Below are 14,458 nucleotides of genomic sequence, written 5' to 3' on the forward strand. Positions count from 1 at the left end.
TAGGGACTTCGTGTTAATTTTGGTAAATAGGCGGTTGTCTAGATCCAAGGAAAACTTGATGACAAGATCCGTGTTGCTAATCCCCTGGGTTGTGAGATTGATAAGTTTCTCATTAAGTATTTGGGATTTCGGCTGTCGATTCATCCTTTAACCCGTGCCCAATGGCATCCGATGTTGGACGTGGCGAAGGAATTCGTTCCAGGATGGCAATGAAGATTTCTGCAACACTCTGGTCGTTTGGTGTTGGTTCATGCAGCCATTGCGGCGAGGCCAGTGCATTGTCTGTTGATCATTGCGGCGAGGCTACATATAGTCAAATATGCAACAGTACGACAGGTACACCTCGTTGTTGCTTCACCCTTTATTCAATTGCAACTTGCAAACCACAAGCTTGAAACACACAACAAACAGGTGTGAGAACAACATGGGGGAATCCTATTCGGCGCATAAGCGGCTAGTTAGCGACTAAGATCGTACCCCCTACCGCTATGTACATTTGGCGCACAATCTGGTTTTCTCTTCTTTTTTCCTTCTAGTTTTTATGTGCATTTTCATTTTCATTTTCGCCTTTTCTATATTTTTTCTTTTTTCTTTTTCATGTTCTTTTTTCTTATTTTCTAATTTGATTTTATTTCTTTTTTACTTCTCTTATTTTTATTTAATAAAGAACATTTTTTAAATCATCAACATTTATTGAATTCCCGGTCATTTTTATGAAGTTGTGAACATTTTTCAAATTTGTGTAAAAATTAAAATCATGAAGAAAAATTAAATTTGCAAAAAAATGAAAATCGTGATTATCGAGCAACAATTATTGGAATTGGGGAACAATTTTTAAAATTCATGAACATTTTTATGTTTTGACGAATATTTTTTAAATGCATGAACATTTTTGAATCCATGACCATTTTATGATTTCTTGTGCATTTAGAAAAACAGAATTGTTAAAATTTGGAACTTTTTTGAGATCCAAATTATTAAAAAATAAAAAAGCAAATGAAATGAGAAAAATAGGGCACCCGGGAGAAGGGAGTTATGCACTGTCTCGTTCACCAGCGCCTAGCGCGCCAAATAGGAGGTCTCAACGACATGTGCACATGCACAAACAAACCAGATTTATTCCAAAACTACATAGCAAAGCTTTATTGATTGTTCAAAAAATATTTACCATGACCAAAATATCATGTGCTATTAACTTAAATATTCCAGGACATGAAAACTCGCCACACATATTATTGCATGTCCACTCATGGTCTTGTCGACGTCCACCGATTGAGCACATATCATTGGCGCCATATACCTATTCATTGCTATGACATGGAGTGATCTTCTCCCAGTCACTTCTCATATGTATCTTGGAAGCGTGCGTATTTTAAGCTTGCTTGTGTGATACGCTTTACAGATCTATGACATGTTTGTAAGTGGTGTTATAACTGCATTTCATTGTTTTACCCTTTCCATCCATATGAATTAGCGTTGCCTTAGTACAATTTTTGCTAAAGTTGTACTAAAGCAGCGACAGTTAATATGGATCAGAGGGAGTACTAACCATTTTGGTTGACAAAGCACAATAGGTAAATGGGCAAAATTGTGTGCCACTTTAAAATTGGATTGTCAATAACTAGCTTTATATGTATATACACATTGTATATGTTTCCATGCTACCTAATATCTCGCTAGATGATTCCAAACTCCACAAGCGGCTATCTTGGTGCACCCTAATCAGTACTTCTAGAATGTACTACTGTCTAATGTAGATTCACTTCCATCCGTTATATCAAATCAAAAAACATCAAAAGAAGATACGATAATGTGTATGCAAGTTACTCTCAGGATGGCATGTGCAAACTTGTTGTGAAACAGGGGGGGGGGGGGGGGGGTTGCTTAGATGAATATCATCCATGCCTCATGCATGCAATCCCCATGTCATCGTTGCGCATGCGAAACAAATATCCAAAAAAAAAGGGTGAACGCGAGGACATGTGCACATTTGCAAAAATAAGCAATCAACAAATGAAAGCCAAATGATTAAATGAACATACAAATCATGGGATCACCCATGGAACAGAGTAAATGTGGAGGGATGCTCACGAAAAGTCTCAAGCCGAGTGACACTACAACATGGTGAGTCACTCCCCAAGCTAAATGAACCACCTACTCCTATGTTATAAGAATGTCATAAAGCTGCATCAAGTAGTGTGGCATGTTGGCAAAAAAGGCATTTAAGTAAAGTTTTCATGTCAAAGCCATGCAAGGAGTGATATAGGCAACAAACGCTCCATTCGAGGGTGCTCCAATGATTCGGCTCGGTCACGAGTGGATCTATCTAGATGTAGCAAGATTGTAAAGGTCATCGACAACAGAAACTTGTGTTGCCCGCGAATGTATGCATGCAAAGTCGAGGCAGGGGGCCTTCTCCCATGCCGCCAAACTGGCATATCCAACAAGCATGTGGGTGCAATACGTGAGCTACAACATACCTATCCACGGTATGACCATACATCGTCATGGCATGACCTACCTGGCACACCTTTGAAGAAAGAATCTCGCTTACCTCCATCACCATCTCCATCACCATCTCGCACGGAGTAAGTGTTGTCGTGTCTCAATACTTTAGTTTAACTAAGACATCTTGAAAACAAGAAGTGTTGGTTAGGTGGAAATATCTTGTGGCCCGAAACTCTGTGCAGGGTGTTGAAGCCTACATAGAAGTAGATAAGCGAGCCTCTAACTTAGCCACTCTCACCCAGCATAAACATCTCTCCATCATCCCAAGTCACATTGAACGTTAATGTGGACACCTCGCCCTTGGCAACAACAACCTTCGTCACCTAACTTAGGGCTTCTGCACTAGAAAGAAGAGCACTCCTCTTCATAGGCTCTAACTCCTCGGTCAATGTGACTCGCCTTGGAGAAACCTTAAGCAAGATGCCAAGGCCTCGTGTGTCTCAGAGCACGACGCCACCTCAGTGGCGAGCTCACAATGCACGTTCCAGAGAGATGACTCCACCCGATGCAAGTTTTTCTTGGCCTTGTCACGGTGCTATGTCCCGGATGCCCACTTTGACTCCACAAGATCCTTCTCAGACTTCTCCATACTCAAGTTAGTATAGAAATACTCTACTTGGTCCTTGATGATGGGGATTATCTCCACACGAGGAGCAAGTTCCTCAACACGCACCCCCCAACGCATGTTCTTCTGGCCGGCCCATGAAATACAATATTTTCTGGTTTTCACCTGGTTTTAGGAAAGTTCTCGAATGTTCCACTCCGGGTGTTTTTCATTATTTCTTCCATTTTTTGTTTCTTCTTTTCTGTTGCTTTTTTGGGTTTTTCATTTTTTTCACCTACTTTTTAGTTCTCAAACATTTTATTAAATTCATGATTATTTTTCAAATTTAAGAACATTTCTTTAATTCATGAACACTTTTCAAAGTAGCGATTTTTTTCTTATCTGTCACCATTTTTTGATTCGTGGAAATTTTCCTACTTTGTGATTTTTGTTCCAAAAGCCATGAACATTTTCAAAAGCTCATAAATGAGTTTTTTAATTCAAGATTTTTTTTATAAAAAAGTCATGAATTTTTTTAAGCCCATGAACATCTTTAGAACTACGAATAAAAAACTACTAACTTTCTCGTTTCATGACTATTTCTATAAAACCAAAAAAGTCTTGATCTTTTTTCCAAGAGCTAGCCAAGAAAAATAAAACTGGCGAGCCAACCATCCGAGCAAATAACGAGATCTAATGCGCTTTTTAGGGCATTTTGACGAGCGCTAAATAGGAGAAAAGCACATTCAAAAAAAATTCCTCCATTTCTTATAAGAACGTTTTTGACACTACACAAGGAGTAGGAGAAAAGCACCCGGATAGCCCATGCCAGGTTACAGCCGTACCACGCCCGTTCCAAAAGAGCTAGCACTATACCTCAACAAATATCACATTGGATACCATCCGAGCAAATGACGAGGTCCAAAACTAAACACGGACACGGCGGTGTCACGTCATGGTTTTGGGGCGATTGGAGTACTTTGTAGGAACCAAGGAGGAATTTACCTGGGCGCTTCTGCCATTGTTGTTATATTCATGTCGGATCCAACATCACTTGAGGCAGTCAGAGAAGAAGTGATTCTAGCAGATGATATTTATATCCAGAGAATTCATGTGGCATCGAATTGTAAGGTAGTGGTGGACAACATTCAGAAGCGAAAGCTGGCGAGTTATGATGCGATAGTTCAAGAGATTATAAACCATTCTGTTTCTCTTACTTTCTGTAAAATCGTTCCTGAATGTAGGAGTTTAAATTTTAAAGCTCATAATTTACCGAAGCATGCACTTACCTTGAAAGGTGACCGTCATGTTTAGTTAGGTCACCAAGAAATCTTCCTTCCGTCCATTTAAACCTTGTGACGAATTAATAAAGCTCCGTGAAGTTATCTAAAAAAAAGACTTGCATTCTCTACCCACCGAATAAAAAAAAACACCTTCCACAAAAAAAAAATTTAGAAAAAAAGATTACCATGGTATTTGCATCTGGACGATGCATGCGATTATTTTATTAATTATTCGTAAATAATTTGTAAAATAGTACTTCCTCCGTTTCTAAATATAAGTTTTTTAAAGATTTCACTACAAACTACATACGAAGCAAAAAGAGTGAATCTACACTATAAAATGCATCTACATATATCCGTATGTGGTTCATAATGATATCTCTCCAAAGACTTATATTTAGGAACGGAGGGAGTGCATCTTAAGCCACGCCTTAGCAACTCCTATTCACTCCTCCCGCAGATGAATCCGAATATTCCTCTCATGGTTCGGATGCCTACGCTCTTTCCCCTTGCTGTAGCTGTCCTAGATCCCTTCCCTCCCCATCGGTCCATCTCCATCGCTCTCCCCTTCTACCTCGCCGGCCAGCCTTCTCCTTGGATCTCGTCGCGGCACGGCAACGGCAACGTCAACGACAATGGTGGTCTCGTACACGCAGGAGCACGTGTACCTCCACCCCTGGCACCGGGTCACCGCGGCGGCGTGGCGCAAGTTCACCGACCCGGCGGCGCTCCCCCACATCCTGGACGTGCAGACGCTGTCCCGGGACGTCGACCCGCGCGCCGGCCGCCTCCACGCCGTGCGCGCCATCGCGGGCCGGCCCCCGCCGCTCCCGCTCCTCCTCCGCGGCCTCGCGGCCACCGCCGGCGCCGGCGACGTGGTGCTCTGCGTGGAGCGCACGTCCGTGGACGCGGCCGCGCGCGCCATGCGGGTGGTCTCCCGCAACGCCACCTTCCGGCGGCTGGTGGACGTGGAGGAGCGGTGCAGCTACGCGCCCCACCCGGAGCGGCCGGACGAGTGGACGGTGTTCACGCAGGAGACGAGCATCCGGTGCGCGCCGCTGGCGGCCGTGTCGGCCACGGTGGCCGGGATGGTGGAGCGGCGGTGCGCGGAGAGCTTCGCGCAGAACGCCGCCAGGGGGAAGGAGGCCGTCGAGAGGATCTGCGACGGCCTCGCGCTCGCGGAGCACGTGCCAGGGCCCTCCCCGGCCGACGGAGAAGAACGGTAGTGGTAACAGAGCATGCTCGCTCTCTGTTACTGATGTGTAAATACTGGCTGCCAGGCAATAAGAAGTGAAATTCTGCAAATTCGCAACGTCCATTGATGAAATTGCTGGACCTGTCATGTTCTTGGCAGCTTCCACCGTGATGTTGAGTTCGGATTCGGTGGCAAGAGCTGCGCCAAGCAGCAGCAGGGGTCAAATCGTCGTCACAGGTGTTCTTTCCGAGAGGATAAAAACTTCAGTGCTCACAAGGTAGCAGTGGCCGTGAGTTTGCGATGACTGGGAGGAGAAACTAGAGGTTTCTTGTAGTGCGCCGCGTATTGCCCCGGCGCCCGTGGTAAGTGGCCGGCTGCGACTGTGAACAGCCGCGGCGACGACCAGATGGCACCACACCACACACGCGCTGGGAGAAGATTCAGGATCGCCGCGTCACGCGTCTACTCCAGTAAAGCTGTCCGAAAGACCTGAGCGAGAGGGCATCCTGTCCGAAAGAGAGCAGCAGCTGCGGCCAGTGCGCTGTTGGATTACTACCACTGAATGATGAATGTAGGCGAGCCGTAAGACGATTCTACACTTACTTTACAAGATATTTCTGCCTTTGGGGACACATACATATGTATGTTCGGTCCCAGCCAGCCAGCCATATGATCCCTCGCATCAAGATATCGCTAGTGGCATGCACGACCCGGTGTTGGTGACGTGTCGCACGATTAACAATCCAGATGCACACATCAGGGGACCGGCCGGACGTTCTCCGGTCCTCATGCACTCCAAGCTAAGCTAGGATATTATTCGTCGACGGAAAACGGCCTGCGGGAGAATCCACCTCCTTGACGTGTCGGCCGTTCGAGCCGCACACGTCTCGGCTTCCTTGTACACATGCGCCAGCCTCTCAAACGATATGTTGTATACGTGGCACCCGGCACCTCATCACCATTAAACTAAACTAAGCTAGAATCACGGCAAAGCAAGTGACGCAACGAGCCAATCGACCACGTACTCGAGAGAAACACCGGTTCGAGTTAAACTAAGCCAGAACCGCACTCGCAAATCCAATGATGCAACGAACCAATCAAGGAAGAAATTGAGACATCGGTTTTTAGTTGGGTGGCGACCGGTCGGGAGGCGGTGCGGACCGGTCAAGAACGCTGTCGGCAGCGCCGTCACGGGCACGGCCGCCTCCCAACCTCTGGAATTAGATTAGCTAGGCAGGCATCAGCCGTGGGATTAGCCGGCCCGGCCTGCCGCGGAAATGAGATGATACGACCTTGCGTTCGCCCGGCTGCCGTCTGCGGGCCGGCCGGGAGAATCTACTTCTTGCTTATCCAGTTCGCTGCTGTTGGCCTGTCTGCTCCTGATTGGCCGCCGCGCCCTACCGACCGAAGGAATTCAGCACCAGAAGACTAAGCTAATGGGGCCGTGTTTTCTGTTTACGAAAAGATTAGTACTGCCAGCTAGTAGCCGGGATGCGTGGGGAAAATGGCCCGGGCGTGCGGTTGGGACTATGCACGAGTTTGCCGTGTCGACACTCAAATTGGTTCGTAATTTTGTATTATCGCCTAGCCATAGATATTTTCTATTAGCAGGAGGATAAACGAATGGGCGAGAGCTGAGGGGAGGAGCGGCCGTGCTAATCCGGACAGCTCAGAGGCGGACAGGGACGGGGCGCCGAGCCAGCTTCCCTTAATTTTATCCCGACCCCGGCCGCAACGTGCGGGCTATGGTATGGTATGGTGGTACGTATGGACGAAGCCGCGACGACGCCTTCCAAGTCCCAACTCCCGTGCCCCGACAAGCCGACGCGCCCGATGGTTTGGTTTGGCCCGGTGGTTTCGTCCCGTATTCCCAGCCATCTCCTCGCTCGCTTTCGGCCGCCATACTAGTCAGCTTCGGGCGGCGGCTAGTTGCTCCCCCACACGGCGCGGCCGTGCGGGTCCAACCAGCACGCGACACCGAACACACGGCCCGTCCGCGCACCCGAAGCGCCAGCCCCCAACCCCCGAGCTGACCATCCTACCCCTCCTCCGCCCCGCACCCACGCAAGGTCACGACCCTCTGGATCCAGCCCAGTTGACCCTTCTTCCCTTCTCTTTCCTCCCGTGGAGGGAGCGCCCAAACGGGCGTGCCTTTACCGGCCCGCGGCACAGCCGTCGCTTTTTCGACGGAAACGGAGGGCAGCGTCGGCCATTTACGCGAGCCCCCGGGTGACGCAGGGCCAAAACCGGAAATCCCAAGGCAAACACGCGGAGGGGGAGACGGCAGCTGGGCAGGTCGTTATCGCCTCCTGCAGGGAGCGCGTCCCCGTCCCTCTCCCGCCCGAGCCCCCGATAAAAAGGGCCCCGATCTCCCCTCCATTCCACACCCACGCCCACCCAATTCCCCTCTCCTCTCCTCGCATCGGCCTCCCGGACGCCGCCGACGACGCCCGGACCTCCCGGCCGGCAGCAAACCAACCAGCCACCGCGTGCGTGTTTGACATACCATGGCGCAGCGCGATCACAAGAAGGAGGAGCCCACGGAGCTGCGGGCGCCGGAGATCACGCTCTGCGCCAACAGCTGCGGCTTCCCCGGCAACCCGGCCACGCACAACCTCTGCCAGAACTGCTTCTTGGCCGGACCGGACTCCACGTCGCCGTCTTCCTCCTCCTCCTCCTCCTCCTCTTCTCTACCGGGCGTGTCCGTGTCGACCCCCGTCGTCGACAGGCCGAGGCCGGCGCCGGTGGAGGTCGAGCTCGCCGTTGACCTTGCTCCGGCGACGGAGGCGAAGCCGGCGAGGACGTCGGTGAACCGGTGCTCCAGCTGCCGGAAGCGCGTGGGGCTGACGGGGTTCCGGTGCCGGTGCGGCGACATGTTCTGCGGCGAGCACCGGTACTCGGACCGGCACGGGTGCAGCTACGATTACAAGGCCGCCGCCCGGGACGCCATCGCCCGGGACAACCCCGTGGTGCGCGCCGCCAAGATCGTCAGGTTCTGAAACCAAGGGAAAAGGATCCAGAATTCCAGCCGAGGCAAAGGAAAAGAATCATCTCATCTCAACGAAACCCAAGCCGTGGGCCGCCGTGCGCTAGTATTATGCTGTTGTTCTCATCTCCGGAGTGTTTCCCTTTTTAATAAAAAAAATCTTTATTTATTGGGAAAAAAATGGGACGTAAGGATGTGGATGGAAAGGAAAGGAAAGAATAGCGTGTGTGATGATGTAATATCAACGGGTGGTTGAGGCGGAGGAGCAAGGAATGAAATGGATTGGATGTGTATGTGTATGTGTACGTGTATGTGTACGTCTATGCTCCACATTATTTAATCTAGTAGCCAATCATTGAAGGAATCAAAATGAGTAGCAGCGGCCTGATTGCCGGGCATTTGGGCCCATATTAGCATATTTAAGTGAGATATTTAAATCGGAACAGGTGCTACTCCGTCTTCGCTTTCGCGTTTGTTTGGCCAGGTCCATCGTCCACACGCACCACTCCATTGATTAGCAAACAACACATTTTTATCGCTTGGTGACGATGATTCCCCCAGACAAAATACGCAGGGCGTAAAGCAGGGGCTGGAACGCCGGGTGCGAATTTTAGTGGGTGGGAATCGATGGATCGCGGCGTGGTTGGGCCGTGGTGTTGTGGCACGGGTGGGTTGCTGTCGCCACATGGCTCGACCCGGGAGGAGGATACGCATGCGATGGCAACTCTCTCTCTTCTTTTTCCTCCTCCCTGCTGCCCTGCTCGTGATGGGCCGGTCGTCGTCTTTTCCGATTGCTGACTCGTCCTTGATTTAATCTTCGCCCTGTCTGCTGATGGTAGGCGAATTGTGCTTGCTCATGTAAAGACGTGTCCTTGTTCTCGTGAATATTTTTTTTTTGTTGTGAAACTCCCGTGCGTGTCACTGTACTGGCAAGTGGCAACTGGAGCCTAGCTTGATGTTCACTGCACTGTGTTGACAAAGACAAACACGTCAAAAAAATCCTGACGAGGTGAGTAATACATGGTGCGCAAGTCGGGCCCCTGTTTAAATAATTTGGGCTCTTTGTCTCTGAAACTCTTGGAGGAACAGGGCCCGTTGACTTTTGGCAAAAGAAGAAGAAGACGACGACGAACAGTCGAGGCTCAAGCTTGAGGAACCATTTGGCAAGAGGATCATCGTTGACAAAGCAGGGACAAGTCCTGGACAAAAGAAAGACAAAGCAGGCACAAGACGGATTCTTAATAGTGATGAATACCGTGAATTGCACTCCCGGGTTTGACGTCGATGACGTCATGGCAAAGGCAATTTTCCACTCCAAACAGTAGAACTGGACACCCCCAAAACACGTCGTTTCGCTAGGTTGCTGTCAGGTGCGAGTCAAACCGGACGCTACTCTGTCCGTGGAAGCTGGTCCAATACTGTAGCCGTCACGAGCCACTCTGGTCCAATACTGTTTCTAAAGCCACGCGGGGCACCACTTGATACAAGCCCAACTCCTATTCGGCGCTCGTAGCACCAGTTATAGCGCTTCTCATACGTGGCGCGCACCCGGCCAAAATCGACAAACTTTCTTCAAATTCGCTAACTTTCTTTTCAAAATCGATTCACTTTTTTTGAACTCCGTGAATTTGTCTCGAATTCGTCAACTTTTTCGAGTTCATGGACTTTTTTCAAATCCGCCAACTTTTTCTGATCCATTGAACTCTTTTGAGTTCGTGGACGTTTTTCAAATCCGCTTCACGAACATTTTCGAGTTAGAGATGCATGTTTAGTGGGAATCTTTATTTTTTATTTTTTGATGAGGCCCACTAGTGGAAGCTTGTATTGGGGAGAAAAAAAATCAATGTGATGCCTCAAACTACTTTTTGTCATGGGGCATCTGTATCGATATAAGGCGTTGGGGAGGAGGTCTCTCTTACAAGTTATCCCTCTCACCGTTCTTCAAACGCTATAAATCGCTAGCGTTGAATATTTTTCAAACATATATTGAATATTTTCTCAATCACGTTAAACATTTTGTAGATACACATTGAATATTTTTCAAACGTGTGTTGAACATTTTTTAAATGAACGGTGAACAGTTTATAAATACTCTACACTATGAAAAAGTAATTATGCATGGTGAACATTTTTATATGTCATTTCTAAATGCTTGCTTGAACCAATGTTACATTTCATAAAAAATTAAATATTTTATGAACTATTTCATAAAGCATGAACATTTTTTTAGAAATAATTAACATTTTTAAATGTATGGTGATTTTCTTTAAATGTCATGAACAATTTACAAACAACAAACATTTATTTGATTATTTAGTAAAAAAATCACAAAAAGTTCTGAATTACACAGAAGCTGCAATGTGAAAAACTAACAAATGGGACAAAATATGACAAAGAAAAAACAAGATTGCAGCTCAACAAAGCAAATCAACATGCAAGCAACAAGCGCGTTTGTATGTTCGTGTGACTCACAGACCGACCCAATAGACAAGGCAAGTGACAATCATGCAGGCGATAATGGCGCTAACTGCAAGCGACATATGGACTTGCCCTCATCAGACCCCTGAGACGATGCGCGGCCAACGCCTTTGCCTCTATACACAATGGTCCAGGAACGAGTTACATCCGGTTAGTAAAAAAAAAGTTACATCCACTTACAGCCCAAAATCGTGCTCCATCAAGTTGTGCTCAAATCCTGCAATTGCCCCCCCAGCCCCCACACATGCGCTCATGGGTAAGTGTTTTTGTGTCAACGAAAGTGTGAAAACTATATCTTGCTTAGAGCGATATGGTAGCAGCTCTCCTGTCAGGCGTAGCCGGAGCGCGCCAGCCCATTAGTCCAGGATTTGCTCAATGTAGGTTCCCTCTTTTTTTCCTTTTTCTTCGGTTCTTTCAGTATTTTCATTGGTTTTCACCAGTCTTCCTCTTTTCTTTGTTATAACTTTTATTTTCTTTGTTTTTCACCAGTTTTCTATTTTCCTCAGTTTGGCTTGTTTTATTTGTTTTTTCTTCATTTTTCTTTGTTTTCTCTCTGTGTTCACTGTTTATTTTGCTTCTTATTCGGTTTTATTTGTTTCTTTCTTCGTTTTCTTTGTTTCTCTTTCTTTTCACCTATTTTATTTAGTTCTTTGTGTGTTTTTCCTTCATCCTTTTTATCTGTTTTTATGGTTTTTCTTTGGTTTAGAACCTTTTTGCTTGACTTTTTTATTTTCTTTGTTGTTATTAGCATTGTTGAGAAAATCGTTAACTGCTAGCTGCTTGGTTGACTAGCAAGTAGTGATTAATAGGCTAATCGGTAAGTTAATCCAACGATTTATGATTTTCTCGGCTACTCGATGACCCTATGTGTAGGGATTAATCGACAAGTTAATTGGCTAATCGGACGAATTCCTGTATAGGGGTATTTTTTTATCGTTTCTCCTCGGTTTACTATATCCATGTGACACATTAGTTTTTATACAAGTTAAACATTTTTTAAATGAATAACCAACACGTTTTGAAACAAATGTTTTTGATGTCTAACTTTTTTGCATACACCAAGAACATTTTTATACATATTTCACATTTTTTAATTCATGATTAGCATTTTTATACAATGATTAACATTTCTTTCGTATACATGTTTAATGCCTCCTTTTTTCATAAACACTGTACATTTTACATAGACATCTTAAACATTTAGTTGATATACCTTAAAAAAATTCCATATGCAAGATTAGCACTTTTTTTTAATAATTCCACATACATATTTTGGAACATGTGAATATTTTTAAAATGTTACAAACATTTTTATATGCCATCAACATTTTTTAATTAAGCTAAGAATTGTGCTACATCGAGTTAGCATTATTTTTAAAAAGTGATTATTTTAACTTTTAATATTTTTTTTATGTCCAAAAATAAGAATAAAATAATAATAATAAAAGAACAAAGGAAAAGCAGGAGAAAAGAAGAACTTAGCTGGAACCTACATGGGCCGGCGCGTTCGTGAAGCCCTGACAGGGGAGGTCGCTCGAACTCGCGTTGGGCGAGGTATAGGCGCGCCCGAACAAAAGACGCAGCTTCAATTCCATAATCAAATAAAAAAATCTTTAAAACACGCTGCAGCAAATTCAGAATGCTAATTAAGTTTTTCTTTTCTGTGCCAACACAACTTAGGTGTTTTGGGGGATGGACTTGACCCCGGCTTTATATTGAGCACAAAAACTACTTTTAAGATTCCCCGCCGATGATTGTTTTTCTTGCTTAGCCTTGCACATTCATCGCTGAAATTAATCACGTGTAAACGTGTTGCGGCTTGTGGAAGTGGGGTGGTTACGGTGCCGGTGCTCTGATGCATCAAGCTCTGGACAGCATAAGCTGCCACTGCTTAATTTTGAGCCACTACACCAAAAACGATCCATATATAATGCTCTATGGGGAATATCATATGCTAGGTGTGACTGCAGAAAGCATATGACCAAACATGACACGATTGATGAGTGCTTCTGATCTCTCCTAGTTTCTCATGGCGCCAAAGGTCAAGAACCTACTACTAATACTGATTTGGACTTCTCTAATCATCAGCTCATCACACACAAATTAAGTAGACGAAAAAGCCTTCCTTCTTGTCCTGTCTCTGTCCCCCATTACATGGCCAGGTACCGCGAATCATCGTCAGGTCAGGGCCATCCCCATGGTTAACGCCATAAACCAGCACTATTATTTGCTCAGAAGTCAGAACACAACAGTGCATGTAATGGCCGACAGAGTTGGCCACACCTACGTAAAAATAATAAGGAGAAAATCTTTGCAGTTTCAATACTCTTATCTACCCGAGCCCTTTGCGTAGTGTGGGCTAACATGTTCCTCAGCTTTGCGACTTGAGCATTCCACTCGCGAATTGTTAAAGACTACTAGACGGATCATCTGTTGTGCTCGAGCACGAATCAGCAGGATGATTGCAATGGATCGAGCTAGCCAAGCTAATAATGGCGAGGCGGGTGCACGGCTCCCATGCATGACCACTGATTTAGCATAGCATCGCAGGAAGCGACGTGATCCCGCGTCCTGCTCCTGCAGCCTGATGCGTGACACGCCATGCTTAGCCACGTTCCCTAATCATGTCTCTCAGTGAGTAATCATTGGTTCTTCAGACACGGACAGATTAAGCAGGTTTCCATCGAGTAATGGCAGCCACCAACCGGGGTCGTGCTACTAAGCCTTGACCACGCCGGGACCTGAATACAGATTAAACGGCGATCGCCTTGGCTCTCGATGGGTTGGAGCTTTTTGGTTGTTGGTTGAAGCGTCACGGCGCAACCTGCAATCTGTAGTTCTGTACTACAGGTCAGGTTACGTGCCCTGGAATTCAGGCAGCAGCAGGGGCTCCACGAGGAATTATACAGCAACCTGAAGACAAGACAGAATTGAGAGACACGTAACGATCGGATCGGGCCAAAAGCAAACCAAGGCTGCTTTAATAAAAAAAAATCAAAAGGGGAAGAAATGTACGTGCTGTAATTCTCTGTAGCACCAGCTGCGCTGTAATACGTACATACGTACAGGCTCGCTGGCAATGCCTGAGGACTCCGTTGTCTCTGTCGGGGAGCCGACGATCATCAGAAGAGCTCGTTCAGCTCGGGTCTGGACCTCAGGGGCTGTGTTTGGAAGCCTCCTGTTCCCCGCTGATAAGATGAACAGTGGCCATGTTTCTCAGACAGATTCACAGCACTGACGGACGGACACTGTTACGTAACGTACTGAGCCCGAACGATGTGGCCGGCGGGCAGCCCGCTGGCTCGGGACGCTGGTAGGTGAAAAACGATCAGATGCAATCTTGGGGCGTGGTTCAATGATCTAGGGCCCGTTTCTGCTCTGCCAGAGATCTTACCGGCGAACTGTGGCTTCGCTGCCACAAGTAGCAATTCCGCTTATGCAGTAGCAGGAGGCGGCATGAGTCA

General features: G+C 46.6%; 2 protein-coding genes across 2 annotated transcripts; both read left to right on the forward strand.

Annotated features, from left to right (window-relative positions):
* Positions 1-4,521: 4,521 nt before the first annotated feature.
* LOC125509693 (uncharacterized) lies at positions 4,522-5,640 on the forward strand. Its single transcript, XM_048674717.2, has one exon. It carries the CDS (start codon positions 4,971-4,973, stop codon positions 5,559-5,561), a length of 591 nt encoding a protein of 196 aa, XP_048530674.1. The 5' UTR covers positions 4,522-4,970; the 3' UTR covers positions 5,562-5,640.
* Positions 5,641-7,894: 2,254 nt separating this feature from the next.
* Positions 7,895-8,809, forward strand: LOC125509694 (zinc finger A20 and AN1 domain-containing stress-associated protein 1-like). Its single transcript, XM_048674718.2, has one exon. It carries the CDS (start codon positions 8,038-8,040, stop codon positions 8,527-8,529), a length of 492 nt encoding a protein of 163 aa, XP_048530675.1. The 5' UTR covers positions 7,895-8,037; the 3' UTR covers positions 8,530-8,809.
* Positions 8,810-14,458: the final 5,649 nt, after the last annotated feature.

This window comes from Triticum urartu, chromosome 5A (assembly GCF_056163025.1).
Source record: "Triticum urartu cultivar PI428250 chromosome 5A, HENAU_Tu73, whole genome shotgun sequence".
NCBI classification, from domain to species: Eukaryota; Viridiplantae; Streptophyta; class Magnoliopsida; order Poales; family Poaceae; genus Triticum; species Triticum urartu.

Excerpts from the sequence above, each read along its gene's own strand:
- LOC125509694 (XM_048674718.2), top strand. The coding sequence starts at position 8,038 with ATGGCGCAGCGCGATCACAAGAAGGAGGAGCCCACGGAGCTGCGGGCG.
- LOC125509693 (XM_048674717.2), top strand. The coding sequence starts at position 4,971 with ATGGTGGTCTCGTACACGCAGGAGCACGTGTACCTCCACCCCTGGCAC.